This window comes from Grammomys surdaster, unplaced genomic scaffold, assembly GCF_004785775.1.
Source record: "Grammomys surdaster isolate TR1022 unplaced genomic scaffold, NIH_TR_1.0 126051, whole genome shotgun sequence".
Taxonomy (NCBI): domain Eukaryota; kingdom Metazoa; phylum Chordata; class Mammalia; order Rodentia; family Muridae; genus Grammomys; species Grammomys surdaster.
This window is the reverse complement of record NW_021620862.1, coordinates 5,658,349-5,682,006: the sequence shown is the minus strand read 5'-3', so window position 1 is coordinate 5,682,006 and position 23,658 is coordinate 5,658,349. Positions and strand designations below refer to the sequence as shown.

The 23,658-nt window shown below is 39.4% G+C and overlaps 1 protein-coding gene across 2 annotated transcripts in view; it reads right to left on the bottom strand.

The window, feature by feature from the left end:
• Cdc42bpa (CDC42 binding protein kinase alpha) overlaps positions 1 to 23,658 on the bottom strand; it is a 214,350-nt gene that overhangs the window by 145,833 nt on the left and 44,859 nt on the right. For both annotated transcript variants that reach the window (XM_028755205.1, XM_028755206.1), the window contains exon 2: positions 22,891 to 22,982. In XM_028755205.1, coding sequence (XP_028611038.1) covers positions 22,891 to 22,982 — 92 coding nt within the window. The remainder of the gene's footprint in view (positions 1 to 22,890; positions 22,983 to 23,658) is intronic.

Sequence of the window (23,658 nt, the reverse complement as noted above, 5' to 3'; positions counted from 1 at the left end):
ACACACACACACACACACACACACACACACACACACACCACATAGTCTAATCATGTGCAATGCTTACTGTTTTCCCCACAAGCTCTTTGAGAGTTAGGAATGTCTACCTTTGTGTTAACATATGGTCAGAGCCTAAGAGTCAACAAGTACTCAGTAAATACATTCTGGAGAGATGAAAGCTTTGTAACTCATGTGGACAAATATAGTAGAAGATTATAAGCGATCAATATTCTCATCTGCAAATACACTACGGCATGGATGTTGAAACCTAGAAATAAGGCTGGTGACAGTCTGTCTTCTGCATGATCTCTGGAGCCTGTAGGCTGGCTCATCATTGCTCCCCTACCAGGCTTTCAAAATTTCACCCTTGAAAATAGGTTTTTACTGCGTAGCTATTGACCATTTATTGTTTTATATCTTTCTTTCCTGTTTAGTCTCTCTTATGTAGCACCCATCATTATTTTTACTAATAATACTAGAAACACGTCTGGAAAAGCTTGTATTGCATATGCATTACATGTGCTAAGCTCTGTATATGCTACTCATTTAATCCCTACACCATGCCTGTAACTCCAGCACTTGGGAAGCAGGGGCAAGCAGACAGCTTCCAGCTCAAGACCAGCCTGGTCTTTACATAGGAAGTTCCAATACAGCCAGAGCTGTAAAAGGATGCAAAGGAATATAATAGAAAGTCACATCAAGATCATGTCTCAAAAACAAACAAACAAATTAGAGGGAGGGCAGCCTGGGTAATCTAATGCATTCCAGGCCAGCACTCCAGCATGCACTACAAAGAAAGCACTGTCTAAAACAAACAACAAACTACAACACTATTCTGTGAATGATCAATCATATTATTACTAAAGAAATTTTAGTGTTGAGGGTGTGGCTCTATGGAAGGACTGGCCTGACATACATGAGACCCTAGGTTCAATTTCCAACACTGAAAAAAAAAAAAAGGAAACTGAAATCTAAAATCTCTATAAACCATTTATTAAACAGCTAGAAATGTGCTTTTGATAAAAATGTAATTTATACATAGAGCATCAATAGCCAAAGTATTTAAAATTAGTATACCCTGGGCATCAACAAATTAAACAGACACAGATTATAAAATATGACATGTCCACACCTGTAGGTCCTTTAGACTACAGACCAGCATCATCAAAGGCAAAGCATGCACTAAATTGAGTTTCCTCTCCCAGGAGTCTCAGGAGAGCCTGAGCCAGAGACTTAGAGAAAAATAAATGCCTACAGGTTTTCTTCCCTTTCAGGCCCTAGTACTAAGCTATTTGGACATATAACCAGGTAATGAGAGGAAGCAAGCTAATTAAAAGCTTTTGACACCTGAAGCAGGGGTAGCAGGCCAAAGCAGCAAGCTTTCACAACAAGCTCTGAAGCCCAGAAGCCTGGAAGCTGCCGGAGCAAGGCTGGAGCAGGCAGAAGCGGTGAGCCACCAGGAAGCTGTGGACAGGTAACACCCCAGGGCGTAAGTTAAAGGTTTTCCTGAAAGCAAAAAGGAAAACCCAGCGTTAAGTTAAGCAGTAACTTACACGAATGTGTTGTAGAGAAAAGATTCTTAACTCACAGAGCTGCCAAATTTCAACTGCATCTTATTCTTTATTGTTTCCCATAGTGTATGTATTTCTTATAATAGTTTTCAAAACTAATTTATTTTCATGGTTTGTCTGTCTACCCCCAAAAAAAGTATAATTGATAGGAGAAAAAAGTATCCAACTGACAGAAATGTTCCTATCAGATATCCATGCCAGAGGTGAGCCTGTCCATTGAGCCTGGTAGAACACAAACTACTTCAAAGGAAAGAATTAACCTGCCTAGGGTCTATGCATTCTTAAACTTAGCTTGTGAAAGGCACAGTGTATGTATGTCCAGAGGAGAGTTTGTTTTAGGAATGAGTAAGAAGTAATCCCGCCAATACTATCTCTAAGTGTAAGGGTGACTTTGTCTTAAAATAGTACGAGAAAATCATCAGTGATTTATGTGTGACTTTTATTGTACATAGTTTAATCAATATACATATAGAGCAAGTGTGTATCAGAAAAGAAAGATGTCTTCTCATGCTAAATCTCAAACACTTTCAGTCATGAATTAAACACTCTGCTTTGCCTAGGGAGGTCTCTGAGTCAGTATCTGTGACTAACAATTAACCCTGGGCTGTCTGCTCCCAACACTCCCCAACACTGACTGCACCAGTCCCAGTCCTCCAGGCACTAGGGCTATGGGCACATCTGTCTGTCTCTGCTTACTTGACTCACTTATCCTAGAGAGGAATCATAATCTTAACCTTAATCTTCAATCTTTTTGTTGGTCCCTTCTGTGAAATAACTGTATTTTATTATTGCTTCCCTTTTTCAACAGCTCAGCTTCAGATGAACCTGCAAGTACCAGTCCAGCCAGCCTTTGCCCGCAATGTTCTGAACTGTCACGTGCTACCACTGCCCTACTTACTCTGCCCACAATTACCAACCACGACATCTAGACCAGATGTCCACACTCCTTTATATCGCTTTTAAATGCCCCTGTGTTTCCAAGAACCTTTCTCCTTCTCCTTTTGAACCCCAGAAAGGTGTCTCTACCGTTCCTCAAGGGTACCTTTGAAATCTTGATCCCAGTCCCTCCCCATCTTCTCTTTTGTTGTTCTTGTCCCATTAAAATTCCTTTCTGGCTTTTAGTCTCTCATTTTCCTGGTTCTGCATTTCTACTGAAAAGCTTTTTCAAGATCCTCCTTCCAAATTCAAAAACAAAACAAAAATGTTACTGCCAGTCCAGCTTCCCCCAAGAAACTGACATGGCGTCCCTCCTCACAAATGCCATTTCTCCACAAAGCACATTTTAGTACAGCATTTCCCTGCATCTTCTAACTGTTCATTATTTATTTTTTCTCATGTTTGAAAGTAAATTTTAAAATTCCATATAATGGAATTTATAACCAGAGACACAAAAAGTCAGGTTTACAGAGAGAAAAGAAAAAATATTTTGTAAAAAAGCTCTAGAAAGTCCCAGACTCCAGGGAACCAAGAGGTTCCAGGAGCCAATGGTGATGACCTTAGCTAAATACCCAACAAAGGGGAGATACAATCCGTAGAGACCAGCTCCATTAGATAGGCACGGCCCCCTGTAGAGGGGTGGGGCCATCCACCCATCTCAAAATTTTTAACCCAGAAATATTCCTGTCCAAAGGAAAGACAGGGACAAAAAAATGGAGCAGAGACTGAAAGAAAGGCCATCTAGAGACCGCCCCACCTAAGGATTCATCCTGTCTGCAGACACCAAACCCCCACACTATTGCTGACGTCAAGAAGCACTAGCTGACAGTAGCCTGATACAGCTGTTCTCTGAGAGGTTCTACCAGCACCTGACCAACACAGATGCAGATAATCACAACCAACCATCAGACTGAGCCTGGGAACCCCAATGAAAGAGACAGGGGAAGCACTGAAGGAGCTGAAGGGGATTACGACCCCATAAGAACAATACCAACCAAGTGGACCACCCAGAGCTCCCAGGGACTAAACCACCAACCAAAGAGAATATACGGAGGGAATCCATGGCTCCAGATACATGTGTAGCAGAGGATGGCCTTATCTGACATTTATGGGGGGGGAGGGAGGCTTCATGCCCCAGCATAGGGGGATGCTTGAGGCATGAGGCAGGAGTATGTGAATGGGTGGAGGAGCACCCTCATAGAGACAAAGGGGAGAGAGTAGCTAGAAAAGGGCTCTAAATTACAGAAGTGGAGACCAGTGCCATAAAGTGCCAGTTTCTCTTGCTAATTAGACTGTGACCCAAATCAAAAACCAGTAAGTATTGTTTTCATTAGTCAAATGACAGAATGAAAAAGAAAACAAGTCTTTCCATTGCTACTTTCATAACCCAGAAAGGAAAGGCACTATGCTGAGCACCACAGACAGAGAGTACTCTGTTCTCTCCCTCCCTCACATGGCTTATAGCTTCTGCCCAAGACTAGCACATACAGAGGAAACAACAGTGCTGGGCATGAACGCTAGAAAAAAGTTGTCCAGTCTTCTCTTCACCCCCAGCAAAGAGGCCCACACACTTTTGCTCTGATTTATAAACTCATTCCCCACCTGTTTCAGTTCTTCTCCTCGATTCCTTCCTGTTGTCAATTCTTTCACTGATTTCCAAGCATGACCGTTTCAAAGGACCAACAGGTGATGACTCAACACAGGCCAAACGACTGGACCTCTGACTTACTCCCCAGAAACCTTAAATGGAACATGTTCATCACTCCAAACAATCAGAAGAATTTTCTTCAAAGGGGTAAGTCTCAAAGTCATTCTACACCTCTTCTCTTTCGTTTAAAAATAGGTGTCTGCCTTCTTCTTCCCAGCACTCAAGTTACACGTGGTGAGAAAGCTGTGCCTCGAAAGAAAGGATCCACACTCTTAGACTCAAAAGGCAAGTGCTGAAAAATAGAGATGAGAAATCTCTTTCCTTTCTGTCAATGATTGCCTCACATGGATTAAGGCTGACAAGTGTCCTCTAACAGTTGTCCTGAACGCGCCTACGCCACTCTGCTGTAACAAGTGGCCGCATAAGGCTGGCCAAACCATCAGTCCCACTGCTGGATACATATACTCTGAGATCAAAAGCTGGAAGCCAAGTTTAGCCTTTCAGAGAAAGTAGTTCAAAGTTTTCAGTTTGATCCCACATTAAGTTTGATGGCTTTCAATAGGAGGCCCTGATAAAGCTGAATCTGATGTGACCTGATGTGCTACTTAACACTCAGAGGCAAAGAAAAGTAAGAGTTATTTGAACTTGACTTCATACAGGTTAAACAGGATGTAACTACAGCCTAGAAACCCAAACTATCAAAACCAAGATCCAAGGCAAAGGATCGAAGTCCCTTATACACGGTACGTGAGCAGACTCAGGACTAGGAAGGGAGGCAGGTGCTCTCGGAGCATGAAATACCAATGTGAGAAACAAGCCACGAGGGTGAACCTAAAAACTGACTTCGGTGTTTGCCTTCTGAGTTATTGTTTATAGACTGTCTTGAGAAGGCGACGCTTTAGCTTCTCATCCTCAGTCTCATGAAATGACAAAATACACATTTGAAGGGATAAACCATAACAACAATAAAAAACAAAGACTAATATCAGTTGATAAAAAATATTTTAAATAATTCTACAAATCCAGGATGAGCAAAATAGGATTAGACCTGAATGCCCACCCAACAAAGGCATGGCCATATATCTATACCAAAGAAACACCACAGATATTCTAATTCTAGATGCACAGATTCCATCACATGAGTTCAGACAATATCCTTCCTGCAGAAACTGGTACCCAGGCTGTCCTATTCTGTGAGAAATAGCAATTTAACTGAAGCATAAGACAAAGATTCCAAAAGAGCAATTATGAAACTGTTCAAGGACCTTAAAAAGGATATGAATGAATGAAGACCTACTCCATGAAACATAACCTGTACCTGATACTGTTAGTGAGGTCAAGAACCTGAAACTAGAGAGATCATGGGCCCTAGAGAGAAACTTACTACTATTATTGTGATGAACGAACATGGCAATAAGATGACTCCTGGTGACACACTGCTATAGCCGTATCTGTGCATCACTCAGTGCTCATCAGAGCAGCTGCTTCTTTAAGTGGACAGTAACTAATACAGAGCTCCACAATGGCCGAGGAACAGAAAGTGGATAGTACTAGGTGGTACATCTATATCACATCTCTCCTCTCAAAGCTCGGGATCTATGAAGGGAAGAGGGGAGAGTCTGTTAGAGTAGAGGTAGTGGATGACTTCAAGAACATAGTGTTTTCCAGACACAACAGAGCAGATGCACAGATGAATTGACAAAAGTTCTAATAGCATACATAAGAGCTGCACAAGTTCAAGCCAGGAGGGAAAGTGGGCACAGAGTTTCACCCTCCACCAAGAAACTGTGCAAATGAGAGCTGCTGACAGCTTTCTTCAATCAAGTGACACTGGATACATCAACCCCTTCCAGAGCAGGTCCCATGCTCTTGAGTAGTTTGTCAATGCAAATCAGACTCCATTTTTTTGTTTGTGTTTTGGTTTTCAGTGGTTTTGTTTTGTCCTTTCGGGGTGTTTTGGGTTTGTCCATTTTTATGTTTATTTATTTATTCTTTTTAAGAGGGAGAAAGAACATTAAGTTAACGGATAGGAAGGTGTGGAATGTTCTGGAAAAAGTTGGAGGAGGGGAAAATATGGTCAAAATATACAAAAATTATCAAAGAATAAATTAAAATATTATAAACCAGAATAATTAGAAATCAGTAATTCTAGCCTTTACCACTGGCCTGTAATCTCAACTGTTCAAGAAGCTGACACAAGTGAATTATCTGAACTACAAAGTGGGTTTATAGTTTGCCTGGGCAGCTTACTGAATCAAGCCAAAAAGTAAAACAGGTGTAAGATGAATGAGGCCCTAGATGTAATTGCCTTGCTAGAAGGGAGGACAGGAAAGGAGCAAAAGCATATGGGAAGTTCCTACTCTTTTCTAAAGGTAAATCATATTGTAATCAATCCAAACAGGATGGGTATGAACACTTTGGTTGCATCTGTAAATCTGATGTTATCCCAAGGAAAGAAACCCCTTTTTCAATCAAACAAGCTGGTTTTAGTATTGAAGCAAGCAGACTCTGGGAGAGGTGGAGAAGAGAGAAACTAAACAGTGACAAAGCAGATCAAGAATTTGCAAAACTGCAAGTCAGCTTTAACCAGGACTGTTTCTGTCAAGACAGAATTCTCTTTGGTGATCATAATGCATAACACACAGGCACACACACGTGTGTGTGTGTGTCTTCTAAGTCTAATAAGCAGATTTACAGTGGTCACAGATTATGAAACACATAAGCAACAGCAACAAACAAAAAACAGCATACCTAAGCACCAGAAAATGTTAGCACTGGTGCAAGTGGTGTTTCTAAGACCTGTGACACTCACTACTTGTGTGTCAGTGCTTTTGAAACACATGGTAAACTGCGATGGACTACAGTCACCCTAATGCAGTACAGACCTGACCCAACCATCTTTGGGATCTAAGCTAACCTTTCTCTACCCTCCTCCCGTTCTCCCGTTTTTGTAACCGCTGTATCTTCCCTTTGCCTCTCCTCTTCTCCCATCTTCTTCCCATTCTATGAACTTGAACCACATTAGCTTTCACAAATGAGAACGGCGTTTTTGTGCCTGATGTATTTTACTAAGCACAGTGTCCTCCAGTTGCACCCATGTTGCCACAAATGACAGCATTTCATGGTTCTTGTGTCTGAATGATATCCCACTTGTATGTGTGCGTGTATCACATTTTCTTTAGTCATTCATCCATCAGCTGGTTCCAGATCTTGACTACTGTGAACATGCTGCAATAAACACTGTAATTCAGGCAACTCTGTAGCATGTTGATGCCATTTCCTTTAGATAAATATCCACTGGGATTACTGGATAATATGACAATTTCATTTCTAGCTTTATGTTTGTTTTCTTGAGGAACGTCCACATTGTTTTCAGTAATGGCTACATTAATAAAATTCACACCAAATGTCGAAGACATCTCCTTTCCCTATATCCATTGTTAAATTGTCATTTGAGTTATAGCCCTTCTAAATAAAGTGATATCTCATTATGACTTCTGAGGCAATGGGCGCCACCTATAGAAGATATGAATGATGGTCTTATAGAGAGTTATTTCTCTCCTTAGTGGGTTACTATACAGCTAGGCCACTACACACACACACACACACACACACACACACACACACACACACACTGGTGCTTTCTATATATGGTTATTTTTCTATTACACTTTTCTGCCTTTTTCTATTACACTTTTCTGCCATGCTATGACATATCCCAAAAAACTCACTACCAGAAACTGAACAGATCCTCGATTTTTAGCCTCCAAAGCATAAGCTACAAATCAACGTATTTATCCATACAGTACGCAGCTATTTACATCACATGAGCACCATTTCAACGGCTCACAACATCCCTCAGGACGAAGGTAGGAAGGTGCTTGTGAGGACAGCAAGGTCTAGCTACACTGCTTTGGAGATGACAAACTTTCTGGTGATATGTACTTTCTGCTGGTTTCTACAGCACCCCTTCTAACGCAAAAATCAAAGTTCTTATTTATAAAAATGGACTGACAGATAAAGCCTCTTTTGTATATGGTGACTTCTTGTAGCCCAAATCTGAAGTATCTAATATGATATCAACAAACTATCAAGAGGCCGTACATACCATTGGCAACCTCCTGATGACTGGCTAACTGCTCCTAGGAAACAGACTGGGTAATAAAGGTATCTCTGAGAAAGCAGCTACTCTACAGTAAAATTGGCCATCCTAGTTAGAATGCACCAGTCCTGGGAAAAGTCTGGGCCTACCATAGCCCCCAAACCAGATTTCCAAGCATTTTTACTTAAATATGACATGCTAGATTAACATGGTGATGGAAATGGGAATTCCTGATCCCCATCTACCATCCCCACCAACAGACAGTCTTACAATGTAGAGTCAGTCAGCTGTCCTCAAACTCTCTTGCCTCAGCTTTCTATAGGCTGAAATTAAAGGTGAATACCAGAACTCATGGCTTTGTTCTCAGCTCAGATACTATTCAAGCACTTACATAATGACTAATGGGATTTCTGGAGCAGAGCTCTGGACTGGACCAAACCTTATACACACAAGCTGAGTTGATCTTGTAAGGAACAGAGTTCTTTTTTACAGAAAATAACTCTAAACCCTGGCTATCCTTCAGCCTCCTCCTAGGACAGATCCAGACTGCTGACAAAGGAAAGCAGCCTTTTAAATTTCCTAATAATGACTGTCATACACACTAGTGTTCTAAGCAGTGTCTGCTCCTCCAAATATTCCCCTGCGAGCACATCACTACAGAACAAGACTGAATGAGAAGGATGTGACTTCACATTTTCTAAGGATAAAATGGAATACCCAACAAGGAAAATTGGTCCACAGTCCCTCTTAATAAGTAGCTGCTTTCTAGATTTGAAATGAGTCAAATGAAGTACTTTCTGAGGTAAATCTCCAGGGCCTCCAAGGGCATACTTTCTCTCTGTATTCTTTTCTGTACCATAAGTACAATTTTTTAAAATAGAAGTTTTACTGGCAGATGTACCAGGACTGATCGTGTAGAAGAATAACTCTCACACTAGCCGGGTATGTGTTAACTGTAGACAATATACCCCAATAGGGTGACTTGAAGTAACAGTGGACGGAACAACCAGGAATGAAGTTGACTGATGACACCAATCTCTAATATTCTGGTAAACGCCAGCTTTTACCCTTTTTTGAAGAACACTGCTTTATTCTATCAATTGTTTTAATATGGAGTACTAAATAATTGTTTCATAAAGAGGTTTCCCATTCAAAAAAGAAACATTTCTAAGTCTTGGTTGTTTACCTGCCTTACTTACTAATTTCTGAGACTGGTGCAATGAAAAGGCAGCCTATAGTCCCAGCTATTCAGTAGTACAAGACAGGAGGATTGCAAGTTCAAAGCTAGCATAGCCCATACACTGCATTTAAAAAGCCAGCTCCAGGAACTTAAGTAAACTATGTCACAAAATTCAAAGACAAAAACAGGCCCATTGATGTAGATCAATGGCAGAGCAGTGGCCTAGCATAAGCAAGACCCAGGATTCAAACTCTAGTACCAGCAAAAGGAGAGGAGCCTCGAAGGATGACGACTAGGTAAAGGCTTGCCATGCAAGCATGAGGACCTGAGTTGGGAAACCCAAACACATCACAAACATCTGTAATCCCACAGGTGGGGAGGTGAAAACTGGGCACAAGATTAATTAAATCAATAGGATCCGAGTTCAGTGAGAGACCCATCTCATGTGATAAGGTGGGAAGTAACCAAGGAAGAGACACATCCCCAGACACTCATTTGAATATACATACATCACAATCACACACAAACACACACATGCACGGGTTGGGGGAGCAGGAAAGAGAGAGTGTTCCACTTCTCCACAAAAGTCTTTATAGATAATACTTACTAAATTTTAAAGATAACTTGTTAGATGAACACATTCAGATTTATAGTGACTTTTAAAAATTTTTGTATATTCTTTCTTTGTTCTGTATGTTTAATGTTTTGATTATTGGGTGTCATGGGAAATTTTTCTGGTCTAGTCTATTTGGTGTTCTGCATGCTTCTTGTACCTCGACAAATACCACCTTATTTAAATTAGTAAATTCTTCTATGACTTTGCTGAAAGTATTTTCTATGCCTTTGACCTGGGTTTCTTCTCCTTCCTCTATTTCTATTATTTATAAATTTTGTCTTTTCATAATGTCCCAGATTTCCTGGATGTTTTGTACCTGGACTTTTTTCAGATCTAACATTGACCAAGGTATCCATTCTTCTATTTTGTCTTCAATGCCTGAGATTCTCTCTTCCATTTCTTAAATTTTGTTGGTGAGACTTGCCTCTGAGGTTCCTGTCTGAGATCCTACATTTTTCATTTCCAGATTCCCCTCAGCTTAGGTTTTGCCTATTGATTCCATTTCCACTTTCATGTCTTGAACAGTTTTCATTCATTGCACTATTTGTGATTTCATAGATTTCATTATAAGATTTATCCTGCCCTCTTTAAGGTCCTTGAGCATATTCATAAATAGCTATTTTGATGTCCTTGTCTTATGCCTCAGTTGTACTGCACTTCTCAGGGCCTACTATAGTAGGATGGTTTGGCTCTAGTGGAGATATATGTCCTAACTGTTATTGATTGTGTTTTTATACAAGAGAAACAAATAGAAAAGGAAGGAGTCAAACTATCTTTATTTGTAGGTGATATGACTTTATACATAAGTGCCCTAAAAATTCCACCTGCTCATAAACACTTTCAGCAAAGTATCAAGTACAAAATTAATATACAAAATTGTATATATGCTTTCATATATACAAATGACAAATGGACTGGGAAAGAAATCAGGAAAACAATATCTTTTCCAATAGCCTCAAAAAAAAAAAAGTCTTGAGGTAATTATAACCAAGCAAGTAAAAACAAAACAAAACAAAAAACAAAAGAAAACAACTTTAAGATACTGAGGAAAGAAACTGAAAAAGATACCAGAAGATGGAGAGGGTGTCACGCTTATGGATCAGCAGGATTAATGAAGTAAATATGGCCATCCTACCAAAAGTAATCTAAAGATTCAATACAATCCCCATCAAAATTCCAATACGATTCTTCACAGAATTTGAAAGGGCAATTTTCAGCTCCATATGGAAACATACATATACAATCCTGGATAATAATAGGACTGCTGGAGGTATTACCATCCCTGATCTCAAAGAGCTATAGTAATAAATTGGCACAAAAGCTGACACACTGATCAATGGAATTACATTGAAAACCTAGAAATAAATCCACACACTTATGGACATCTAATTTTTGATAAAGAAGCCTGAAATACACAATGGCTTAAAAAAAGACAGCATCTTTAACAAATAATGCTAGACAAACTGGATGTTTCATGTAGAAGAATGCAAGTAGATCCACACCTACCACCTGCAAAGAAATCAACTCCAAATGGATGAAGGACATCAACAAAGAACATTCATTGAATCTGACAGACAATAATGTGGGAAATAATGCTGAACTAACTGGCACAGGAAAGGCTCTCTGAAAAGAAAATCAATAGCACAGGCACTAAGAACAACAATTAGTAAACCGAGACTCATGAAGCTGAAAGGCTTCTGTATTGTAAGAGACACCATCATTCAGACCAAGTGGCAGCCTACAGAACTGGAAAAGATTTTTACCAACTACACATCTGATAGAGGGCAAACACTGAAAATATATAAAGAATTTTAAAATCTAGACATCTAGAAAACAACCCAACTTTAAGAATTCTCAAAAGAGAAATTGCAAATGGCTGAGAAGCACTTAAAGAAATGTTCAACACCCTTAGTCATCAAGGAAATGCAAATCAAAAATACTTTGAAATTTCATCTTACACCAGTCATAATAGCTAAGATCAATAAAACAAAAGGCAGCTGTGATGGTGAGGATGTGGAGTAAGAACACTCCTCCATTGCTGGTGGGAGTACAAATTTGTATAGCCATTGTGGAAATCAGTTAAACAAATCCCATATGTGAGTGTGGCAGTTTCTCAGAAAGATGGGAATTATCTACCCCAAGATCCAGCTAAATCATTCTTGGGCATATATCCAAAGTATGCTTTATTCTATCAGAGAGACATACTTGCTCAACCATGCTCATTGCTAATCTATTCATAACGGCCAGAAACTGAAAACTACCTAGATAATCTGTCAGTGGATGAAGAAATATAGAAAATGTGGTACATTTCAAGCTACAGTCTGTACAGCTATGGAGATTAGGAAAAATGTAAGAGAATAGGGAGGGGGTTCTCCCTAGGAAGGGAAAATAATTCTATTACAGATGGATGAGGGATGGACAGGAAATAGAGGATCAAATGGGGAGGATTTTTCTCCAATTTCAAAATTTGTTTATGGTCAGAATGTGAACTGTTCCTAATGAACACTTCCCACAGTCAAAATTTCTGACCTAGAACTGTTCCTGTCTAAAAGAACTGCAGGGACAAAAAATAGAGAAGAGACTGGAGGAAAGGCAGTCCAATAACCAGCCCAAGTTGGGATCTATCTCATCAGGGTGGTGTGGGAGGGACATCAAGGCCTGGCACTATTACTGATGCTATGATGTGCTTACAGACAGGAGCCTGACATGGCTGTCCTCTGAGAGGCCCTACCCAGCAGCTGACTGAGACAGAGGCAGATACTTATACCCAACCACTGAACTGAAGTCAGGGACCCCTAAGGTTGAATTAGGGGAAGAACTGAAGAAGCTGAGGAGGAGGGCAACCCCATAGGAAGACCAGCAGACTCAACTAACCCAGACTCCAGGGTGCTTCCAGAGACTGAGCCACCAACCAGGAGCATACACAGGCCAGTCCAAGGCCCCTGGCACATACAGAGCACAGGTCTGCCTGGTCTGGCCACAGTGGGAGAAGATGCGTGTAATTCTCAAGAGACTTGAGGCCCCAGGGAAGGGAGAGGCCTAATTGGGGGTAGCACCCTCTTGGAGGCAACAGGGAAGAGGAATGGGATAAGGGACTGTGGGATGGGGGACCAAGGTGGGGCAATTACTGGAATGTAAATAAATAAAATAACTTAATAAAAAAAGAAAACTCAAAGCAGAAGTTAAACAAATCCCATGTGTGAGTGTCACTATCACTCCTGCTTACACTGGCCCATCTCCTCCTAATCCCTCCCTATGCTACTTGATGGAAACACAAGGAACAAAAACATTTCCACCTATTATATTATCCACTTCCTAATGCATCCCAGTGATCTCTCTACTTAAGTACTGTAAGGTTTTTGTTTTTTATTTTTCTCTCATATATTACATGCCTACCACAGTTTCCCCTCCTTCCTCTCCTCCCAGTCCCTCCCCCCACAACCCCTCTCCTCCAGATCCACTTCTCCATTTCCCTTTAAGAAAGGGCAGGCCTCCCAGGGATACCAACCAAACATAGGATATTACGGTACTGTGTAAATCTAGATACATCCCTTCATATTAGGGCTGGATGAAGCAACCTTGTAGGAGGAAAATGGACCCAAAAGCAGGCAACAGAGTCAGAGACCACCCCTGCCCACACTGTAATGAGTCTCACAAGAAGACAAAAGTACACAACTATAACATACAGGCCTAGGTCAGAACCATATAGGCTCCCTGATTGTCGGTTCAGTCTCTGTGAGCCCATATGAGCCCTGCTGGTCAGTTGGTTCTGTGGGCCAATTTCTTGTGGGGTCCTTGACTCCTCTGGCTCCTACAATTCTTCCTCCTCTTCTTCCACAAAATCCCTTAAGCTCCACCTAGTGTCTCGCTGTGGGTCTCACGGCAAGGTCTGTGCTTAACCACAGTTTATTCAAGCAGTTGCATATTGATAGATATCTGGGTTATATTTGTCCTATTTATTATACTACCTTTCATCTATTTGTATTCTGCCCTAGCATAAGGTATGAATTTTAATTTGCTCCAGAAAAGGATATTTCCAAATAGCTATCCTGTATTCTAAATCATCTACTGAATTTTTTCTATCCACATTGGCTGAAGCTACTGTCTTTAGTAAAGAATAAAATATGTGTATGCAAGTCTGTCCTGTGCTTCTTCTTCATGGGCTAATTCTTGAGGCTGCAGACATAGTAGGCCTATCACTGCTCTTACTATGAGTTTTCTAATGATTCTTCTTAGAGTGGGCTTGTATGTTTGTTCATTTGTGAAGGGGAGCAGTCTGCTGCTTTATTGACCAGACTCAGGGAAAATTCCTAGGCAGAAGCAATTCACCCGACTCAGCCTCCTGAATAGTTGAGAGTGCAAATGTGTGCTACCAAACCCAGCTCTAGAAATGCCTGTCTTTCAATACAACTTTGCAACTACCCTATCAAATAATTAGCATATATATAAACTGTCTAATAATAGTCTTAACTAGTTTATTATAAGTGTTTTTCTCTTCTATCTTCTGTAGTTGCCTATATATGTTAATTATGTCTACATATATACTTATTAGTGAATTGTCTCTGTATTTGTAGTAAGTTTCATTACTACCTTAGGTTTATATAAAAATATCACATTTGGGATGATATTGATGCTCAGTTGGAGGTGCCAAACATGCATAATAGGGGAAGTGTACTAAAAATACCACATCTGTAAACTGTGCAATTAATTAATTCTAATTCCAGCTTTCTAACTTTCACACTCCTAATCTAAAGAGTCCAATAAAAGCACAGATATTAGAATGTATTAAAAATGCAAAACCTAACTAGATACACCCACAAAGGTTCACTTTAAATACAACTGTAGGAGAAAAGGCCTCAAACCATAGGAAAGCTGAACTAACAGGAGCAATCAAAGTTCAAGATAGGAAACGTCACCTTACATAAAAGAGCAGGCCATAATAATAAGCATCAGAATGACATAGCTACTGAATACTGGATGTGTATGTTCCTACTGTAACAGTTGTCAAAATCAACTCTGGGGGAGAAATAAACACCCCCTTAGTCACTGACAGAACTAAACAACAATCAGTAAGTTATGGAAGATCTTAATAACAGTACTGACCATCTCAATTTCACTGACTCTAGTAAAACACTGGGAGAAATAAATGTTATTCTACATTACTTTTAAGGGCATTTGAAATGTTCATTAGAAACAGTTCACATTCTGATCATAAGCAAATTTTGAAAGTGGAGAAAAATCAAAAGTATATTATCTCACTGTACCCCAACAATTCAAACAACCAAACTTTTAAAACAAAGAATAATATCAACTTCTCAAACAGACATTTGAGTAATATTTTGAAATCAATGATAATAAAAAATAATCTCTGAAATGAACCTAATCACCATTAAAAGCAAGATCTATGTTTCTGTGTTTACATTGGGATGACAAAGAGGCAAAGATATAGGTTTCTACCTCGAAAAGGTAGAAAACAAATGAGGAAACTAAATCCAAAGAAAAAAATCATAAAGGTAAAAACAGATGTTCAGTGGTTTTTTTTTAAAAAAAAAAAAAAAAAAAAAAGACCAAACTTTAGACAGGAGCTGAAGAGATGGCTCCTGAGTAAGCAAACTTGTTATGCAAGCATCAAGAGCTGAGTTTGAAGCCCCAGTACTCAGGGCACAGGGGCACCTGCATGAAACCTGTGTCATAGAGCAAACACAGGAAGATCCATCCATGTGCTAGCTGGCCAGCAAACTTAGCACAAAGGTAAGCTTCCAGTTCTGTGAGAAACCATAGACCATCTCAAGGCAATAATGAAAAGAAGGAACCCAATTCACGCTCTGGTCTCTGCATATATGCACACTCACATGCAATGTACACACAACATGCACATGAGTGTGTGTATACACATAGAGAGACAACTCACACAGATAAAAGTAGCTTTGATACTTAATTGCGTTTAAAAACCTCTAATAATACTCAAGAAAAATTAAGCATGCACTATGTACATGAAATAAAAAGCCTCACCTCAGACTCTACAAGAAACAAAAATAAGGAATATTATAAACAACCTCACAACAATAAAATAAAAATTAAATGCTAACAGACATAATCCATAAAAAATAAACCATACTGAAGCTGACAACTGAAACCGAAAAAGCTGACTATCTAACTCTAAAACCATTAAGTGTTTATCAGTTATGAGTATTAAAAACCCAAGTTCAGGGGCTGGAGAGATGGCTCAGCGGTTAAGAGCACTGACTGCTCTTCCAGAGGTCCTGAGTTCAAATCCCAGCAACCACATGGTGGCTCACAACCATCCGTAATGAGATTGGATGCCCTCTTCTGGTGTGTCTGAAGACAGCTACAGTGTACTCACCAATAAAATAAATAAATAAATATTTAAAAAAAAAAAAAAAAAAACCCAAGTTCAGATAGTTCCATTATTAAACTCCATCAAACATTTAAGGAAAAAAAGCAGTTTCTAAACGCTGGGAAACAAAAACACTTCCTCATCTCCTTACTTAAATTCACCACAACCCTACACCTGAACCATGCCTGAAAATGATAAAAAAAAAATGATAAAAAAAAATGGGTCAACACTCACCATGAATACAGATGTAAGACTAGCTAACAAAATATTGATTTAACTGAAGAGAAAACCATCTTGAAAGATGATCCTATTCTAATAGACTCTATACCAGGAATTAATTGCTTTAATAGTTGAAAAATCAATTATACACCAACACCAAAAGGATAATCCATGAAAGTAAACAGTGATTAGAATTTCATTAAAATTGAAAAGTTCTGTTTTGTAATTCAAAGGATAATGTTAACATTCACATGTCAGACATGGACACACTCTCTTCAACAAAAATCAATGCTGCAAGCATCAAAGTGTCTTACTTTAAATTATGCTACAGTGCTGTTTTAGTTAGGATTTTTATTGTTGTGATAAAACACCATGACCAAAAAGCAAGTTGGGGAGAAAAGAATTTATCTGGCTTACACTTCCACACTGTACTTTTAGCACTGAAAGAAACCAAGGCAGGAATTCACAGGGCAGAAACCTGGGAATTAGGAGCAGATGCAGAGGCCATGGAGGGGTACTACTTACTGGCTTGTTCAGCCTATTCTGCAAAAAGTTTAAACTCACTACAGGTTTGAAAACCTACCAAACCTGCCAATCCCTGAGCCCCAAAACCTACCAATCCCTGGGCTTGGCTTGAAATCCCACCAATCCCCACCCTAGAAATCAAGAAGCCCTATATAAAGCCTGCCTCCTGCTCAGTTCCCTGTTGCTTCTTACCTAAGCAGAGGCAGCCACTCTCCTGTGCCTTTTTCCCTAAAGTGGAAACCTAAGGGTTCTTTGGAAAGTCGGTTGGATGGTGTTTTTGCTGGGGCAAACACATGAAGGAACATATCATTAAGTGGACACAGGTGAAAGGCTAAGGCTGACTCATGAAAGAATGTTTCACTGAAGCAGACACAGGTTAAAGTATGTTCTGCTATAGCAAGCACGTGAAAGGACACACGATGAAGGATTCTTTGCTAACAACACATATGTTTAGTCTGCCTTACATTTTGTAGTTAAGCTGAATTTGTCAGGACTACATCCCTCCTTTCAGATGGTCTAGCTTGTGTCAAACTGACATAAAACTAGCCAGGACAAGTGCCTGATAGATTAAAATAGAGGAGCCAGTGACAAGCCCTTGTAGCTATAGGCATCTCATGTTCTGGGATGATAGCAAAAGAGTCTCTTTAACAGATGGCACTGGGGATTTTGGATATTCACAAAAAAACAAAAACAAACAAACAAAACCAAGACTGGATTCAACTCTCACTGATTAATGATTAAATTTTAAACCCTCAGAAACCACTATTAGAACACATTCTTTAATCAAACAGGCCACATCTACCAAAGCACCTATGGTTAACGTCTTATTTAACAGTGAATACTGAACCTTTAAGTCCTTAAAATTCCTTAATCCTAAATCTAAGAGGGGAAAAAAAAGCCTTTTCCCTAAATTCCAATGGAGGGTAAGCATGACACAGGTTCACCTCTGCATTAGCCACCTAAGCAGGTGATATAAGTCAAGAAAAAGAAATGAATGCACAGTCTGTAAAATGCAAAAAGAAACTGTCATTCTCAAACAACTAAAATATGACATCAAGAAATACAAGTCAGATATAAAAATCAATTGTACCTACATATCAGAAACATAATACTTAAGATAAAATGTTTATAGTCATTTGCCATTAAATTAAAAAGCATCAATATTTGGGAATAAATTTAACAAACAACACATAATACCTATAACCTAAAACTTTTTTAGAAGATTAGACCTTAAAAAATGAAGAGAGGACTGAGGACAGGGCTAAACTGGTGAAGTTCTCACCATGCAAGTGTGAGGACCAGAGCACAGATCCCTAGGACGAAGTAAAGCTGAGCCAGATAGCAGTCTGTAATCACAGTGCTCCTACAGCCAGATGGAAGGTGACAAGAGCCCCAGAAGCTCACAGGCCAGCTGGCCTGAGTACACAGAGGTGAACAAAAGACCTGTCCTCAAACAAGGAGGGTGAGACTCAACACGTGACCTGTCCTCAAACAAGGAGGGTGAGAGAGAGATTCAACATGTGAGCTGACACACGCGCTCCACTAGTCATTAATGTAATGACTGAACTTTATTTTAATACAGGATCTACCAGGACAGGAAAAGCCAAAGCACTTCTTATGTACATATACTGTAGGGCCAAAAAATCATTTATTCAGAATATACCAATAACATTCAACTCCTACTTCCATAATCCCATAATCCCAAAATGTTTATTTGTTCAAAGAATATCCACGTGATATGAAGCAAGAGGAAAAGTTACTGAACTTTAAGACTTAACAGGAAACATAAAATGGAGCCACAATAGCCACTACACAGGGACCAACAGTGGCTTAGGTTAGGAAACTCAGACCACTGTTACAGGGAGTATGAGGACATTATTTGACACTGTCTACTAAAGCTAACTATGCCTACCTCAGAATGCAGGATCTGCTCCTAAGTTTATATTAAACATAAATAAATGCTTATACCTCAAAGATGTAAATAAGAATAGTTCTGACAGCATTATTCTGAACAGCCAGAAAAGCCATAAGAAACTTAGCACTCAACAATGATGCTATAAATTTAAAACATGTGGTATACTCATATAAAGAAATCAATACTAGGAGCTAGTGGGGACAAGGACACCGAGCCAGGGTGACAGGTAGTGGGTAAGGGCACTTCCTGCCAAGCCTGATCCCAGTTCAATTTCCAGAAGTCCCAAGATGGAAAGAGAGAGATGACTCCCCTAAGCTGCCTTCTGGACTCCACATGCATGCCATGGCACATCCACACACATAGATATGCACAAGCACACAGAGAGAGCAGAGATGCATACAAATAAATAGATAATAAAACTTGAACAGGAGAAAAGAAAAACAAGGGTGTATCCTATAACTATAATGTAGAGAACAGAAGCTAGAAACAGTAATATATAGTAAATTGTAGAGACAGTCCTTGTACTATATGGAAGTATCACCTCAATAGAAAAGCTGTTGGCCTAGGTGGTGGGAGTTCCAGCAAGGAGAGAGGAATTCTGGGATGGAGTCAGGCTTGGGAAGAGACTGACTGATGGAGACACACACGTGAAACTGGGAAGAGGCAGCCAGCCATGTGGCACACATAGCCTGGAATAAATGGCTAGTTGGGGAACAAACTTATGGCCTAGGTATTCACTCATGAAATGATGCAGTCTCAGAATCTTTATTTTGGGAAGTTGGGTGCAGGTGAAAAAGCCTGCGGTTACAGTAAATAATTCTATTAATACAGAACTAAAAATCAGGTCACATAAATCTAGGATAGCAGAGGGCTAACAAGGAACTGGCATTCCATTTAGTAACAAATATTCTACAAGATTACAAAAAATAAACTAAAAAGAATTCAGCTAGGTATTTAATGCAAGTGCTAACAGTTAAAATAATTCCACTAACTCAGACTAATCTTTGTCAAAAGAATGCCACAGAGATAACAAGAACATTCTTTAATGATACAAGAGTTCATCATTAGAAAGACAAAATGACTCTGCATTTGTTATCAGCAAAAACTGAAAAAAAAAATTTTAAATCTCTAGAAAGTAACAGATCAGAAAAAAAAGGAAGAAAGTGCCAAGAAAATGCTGAAAGAAATAAAGAAACAAATAAGCCAACCCCTTTTTCAAGAAATGGCAGCTCAACAGAAGACAAAAAATAAAATGGAAATTTTAAGTAGCTAAATTAATGAATTTGAGCTAACTAATACATTCCAATCATACAAATATGTTATCTAAGCTCTGATCACATTACAATTCAATGCCAAAAAATATAACCAGAAAATCCTCGAGGCACTTAGAAACTGTGATGAACTTTTAAACTCACAGATACAAAACAAACAAACTGAAAATGTAAAAATCACACTGAACATGGAGCAAACAATAATGGATGTAATGACATCTCAAAATTTACCGCTCCAGACGACATGGCCTGCAGGAAAGCAGCCCAAGTGCACATTTTAAAAGAACTAAAAATCAATTTTTTAAATGATCTACTTCAGTAAATCAGAAGAATAAATAGCAAGTTAATACCACAGAAAATAAAATACTAAACAGCAGAAACTAATCTACAATAGCAAAACTGAAGAGATTAGAAGTTAACTAATTAAAAAGCAAAGAAAACTGACAACTCCCTAGTAAAATGAATTTAAAAATAAGATTAAGCCGGGCAGTGGTGGCGCACACCTTTAATCCCAGCATTTGAGAGGCAGAGGCAGGCGGATTTCTGAATTTGAGGCCAGCCTGGTCTACAGAGTGAGTTCCAGGACAGCCAGGACTATACAGAGAAACTCTGTCTCAAAAAAAACCAAAATAAATAAATAAATAAATAAATAAATAAATAAATCTTGAAAAAAATAAGATTAAACAATGGTCGTATGAATCAGTAAGTGATCAATACAATACTAAGTTCTAAAAGTTATATGATGTGTATAAACATAACAAAACCGACACGTAATTTTTTAAAATCCATTGTAAAAATTAAATATACTATCTCAGTAACAGGCTCTAGGTCAGAAGGCTTCACCTGCAAAACCACAGAAGGATATAAGGAAAGATGGTAACCATTTCAGAAGCTTGCAGAAAACATTTAGGGAAAACTCTTTTTATGGGACCAGCAGAGCCAAGTCCCCCAAAGTCTGATGAAGGTATGAAAAGAAAATTACAAGCCAAGTTCTGTATCAAAAATAGATGAAAAAAAAAATAGCCGGGCAGTGATGGCGATGCCTTAAATTGCAGCACTCAGGAGGCAGAGGCAGGCAGATCTCTAAGTTTGAAGCCAGCCTCTTCTACAGAGTGAGTTCCAGGACAGCCAGGGCTACACAGAGAAACCCTGTCTCAAAAAATCCAAAACTAAAAAAGTAAATAAAATAAAATAAATGCACACATATTTTTTTAAAGCATACCAAATCCACTGATACATAAAAAGGATAATACACAAGATGGAATCACTTTATAAACCCACAGAATTAAGGTTAACAAGTCAAAGGGCCCAAGTGATGATACCTCTATCTCACTTGGGAGGGAGAAGAAAGCAATCACAGGGGTGGAGGGGGGGCAGGTGGAGGGAGGTATCTGGGTAGGAGAGGGAATGGGGAGGGGAAAAGGGGAACCTGATCAGGTATGGGTGGGGGGAGGAAAGGAAAACAGGACTGAAGCCCTGAGGGCCAGCAGAATGAATGGAAACAAGCAACCTCGGGAGGTGGGAGGTGGGAGGTGGGGGATGGTGGGAGGTGGGAGGTGGGAGGTGGGGGGACCCTCTAGAATGTACCAGAGACCTAGGAGGTGACAGACGCTTAGGGCTCAAAGGGAGGGACCTTAGATGAAATGTCCAACAGTGGGAAGAGGGAACTTGTAGAGTCTACCTCCAGTAGAAAGACAGAGCATCAAGTGAAGGGATGGGGTTGCCATCCCACAGTTAAAAACTCTGAACCAGAATTGTTCCTGTCAAAAAAAACTGCAGGGACAAAAATGGAGAAGAGACCAAGGGAAAGGAGGTTTTGTGACCAGCCCAAATTGTCATCGAGCTCAAAGGGAGGCTCCAGGGCCTGACACTATTACTGATTTCTGTTTTTAACAATTAGAAAGTGAAATGTATGCCGTTTAATTAACATAACCTCAAGAATACCATGCATCTAGTAAACCTGCTGAAAGATATGAAATCCTCTATAACTAAAAAAAAAGCTACAAACTTACAAAACCTTACATAAAAGGAGAAATATATCATGTCCATGGATTAGCTGACTCCTGTCTTAGAATTTCAATTAGTTAAAATCTTATCTCCTGTTTCAATGGAATCCTAGCCCAAATTTCTGATTTCTCTATTTCTTTTTTCTCTCTAGCATTCTCTCTCTCTCTCTCTCTCTCTCTCTCTCTCTCTCTCTCTGTGTGTGTGTGTGTGTGTGCGTGCGCACGCGCGTGTGTAAATGAGATTCTGAAGTGGTATGAAAACACAGGGAGAGGCAAGAACAGGAGCAGAAGACACACTACCAGGCACACTAAGATTCTTAGGGGATGACGTAGCATGAGATAGTATGACTTTGGCACAAGAAAGAAACAGACAGAAACAAAATATAGTACATATTAAAAAGTAAAGCATCATAGAAAATTCCAAGTAAAATGTTTTATTCACAACTTTAACCTATTTTCTGGTCAGCCATATCAACTGTAACAGCAAGCAAATTATCTCTCACCATTCGAAAACAATTAACAAACATATAAAATATCTCTTACCTCCCCAAAAGCTCCTCGACCAATCACCTTTAATATTTCAAAGTCTTCTCTATGTAATCGCATTTGCTTCACTTTAGAAGTGAACGGTTTAGCTGAAACAAAAGAGCAATCTCAGTTACTTTCCTAATGGAATGTAATACAAATCAGAAGTGCAATAGAGGACGGTTTCTTTTGGGCTTTTTGGTATGTTTTGTTTTTGTTTTAATTTTTGTTTCTTGGTTTTTATTTGTTTGTTTGGTTTGGTTTGGTTTTTCAAGACAGGGTTTCTCGGTAACAGCCCTGGCTGTCCTGGAACTCACTCTACATACTAGGCTGCTGCTGGCTTCAAATTAAGAGATCTAGCTGCCTTTGCCTTCCGAGTGCTAGGATTAAAGGCATGAGCCATCATCACCTAGCAGATAAGTATTTCTTACACATTAAAACTCAAAGTATAATAAAGAACATCAAAGCACCTTTAAAATCAAATCAAACTATAGAAGTATGAATGAATACCTATAAAAGGCAATGTTCCTTTACTTATTTACATAAATTACATTTTTGACACTTTTGTTTGTTTGTTTGAGACAGGGTCTTGGGCATGTAGCACATACTGGCCTGAAACTCACTGTGTAACCCAGACAAATCTGTAATTGTCCTGCCTCTACCTTTAGGAGTTTTAGGAGTGCTGGGATTATAGACATCCACTACCATTCATTCATTCTCTCTCCTCTCCTCTCCTCTCCTCTCCTCTCCTCTCCCCTCCCCTCCCCTCCCCTCCCCTCCCCTCCC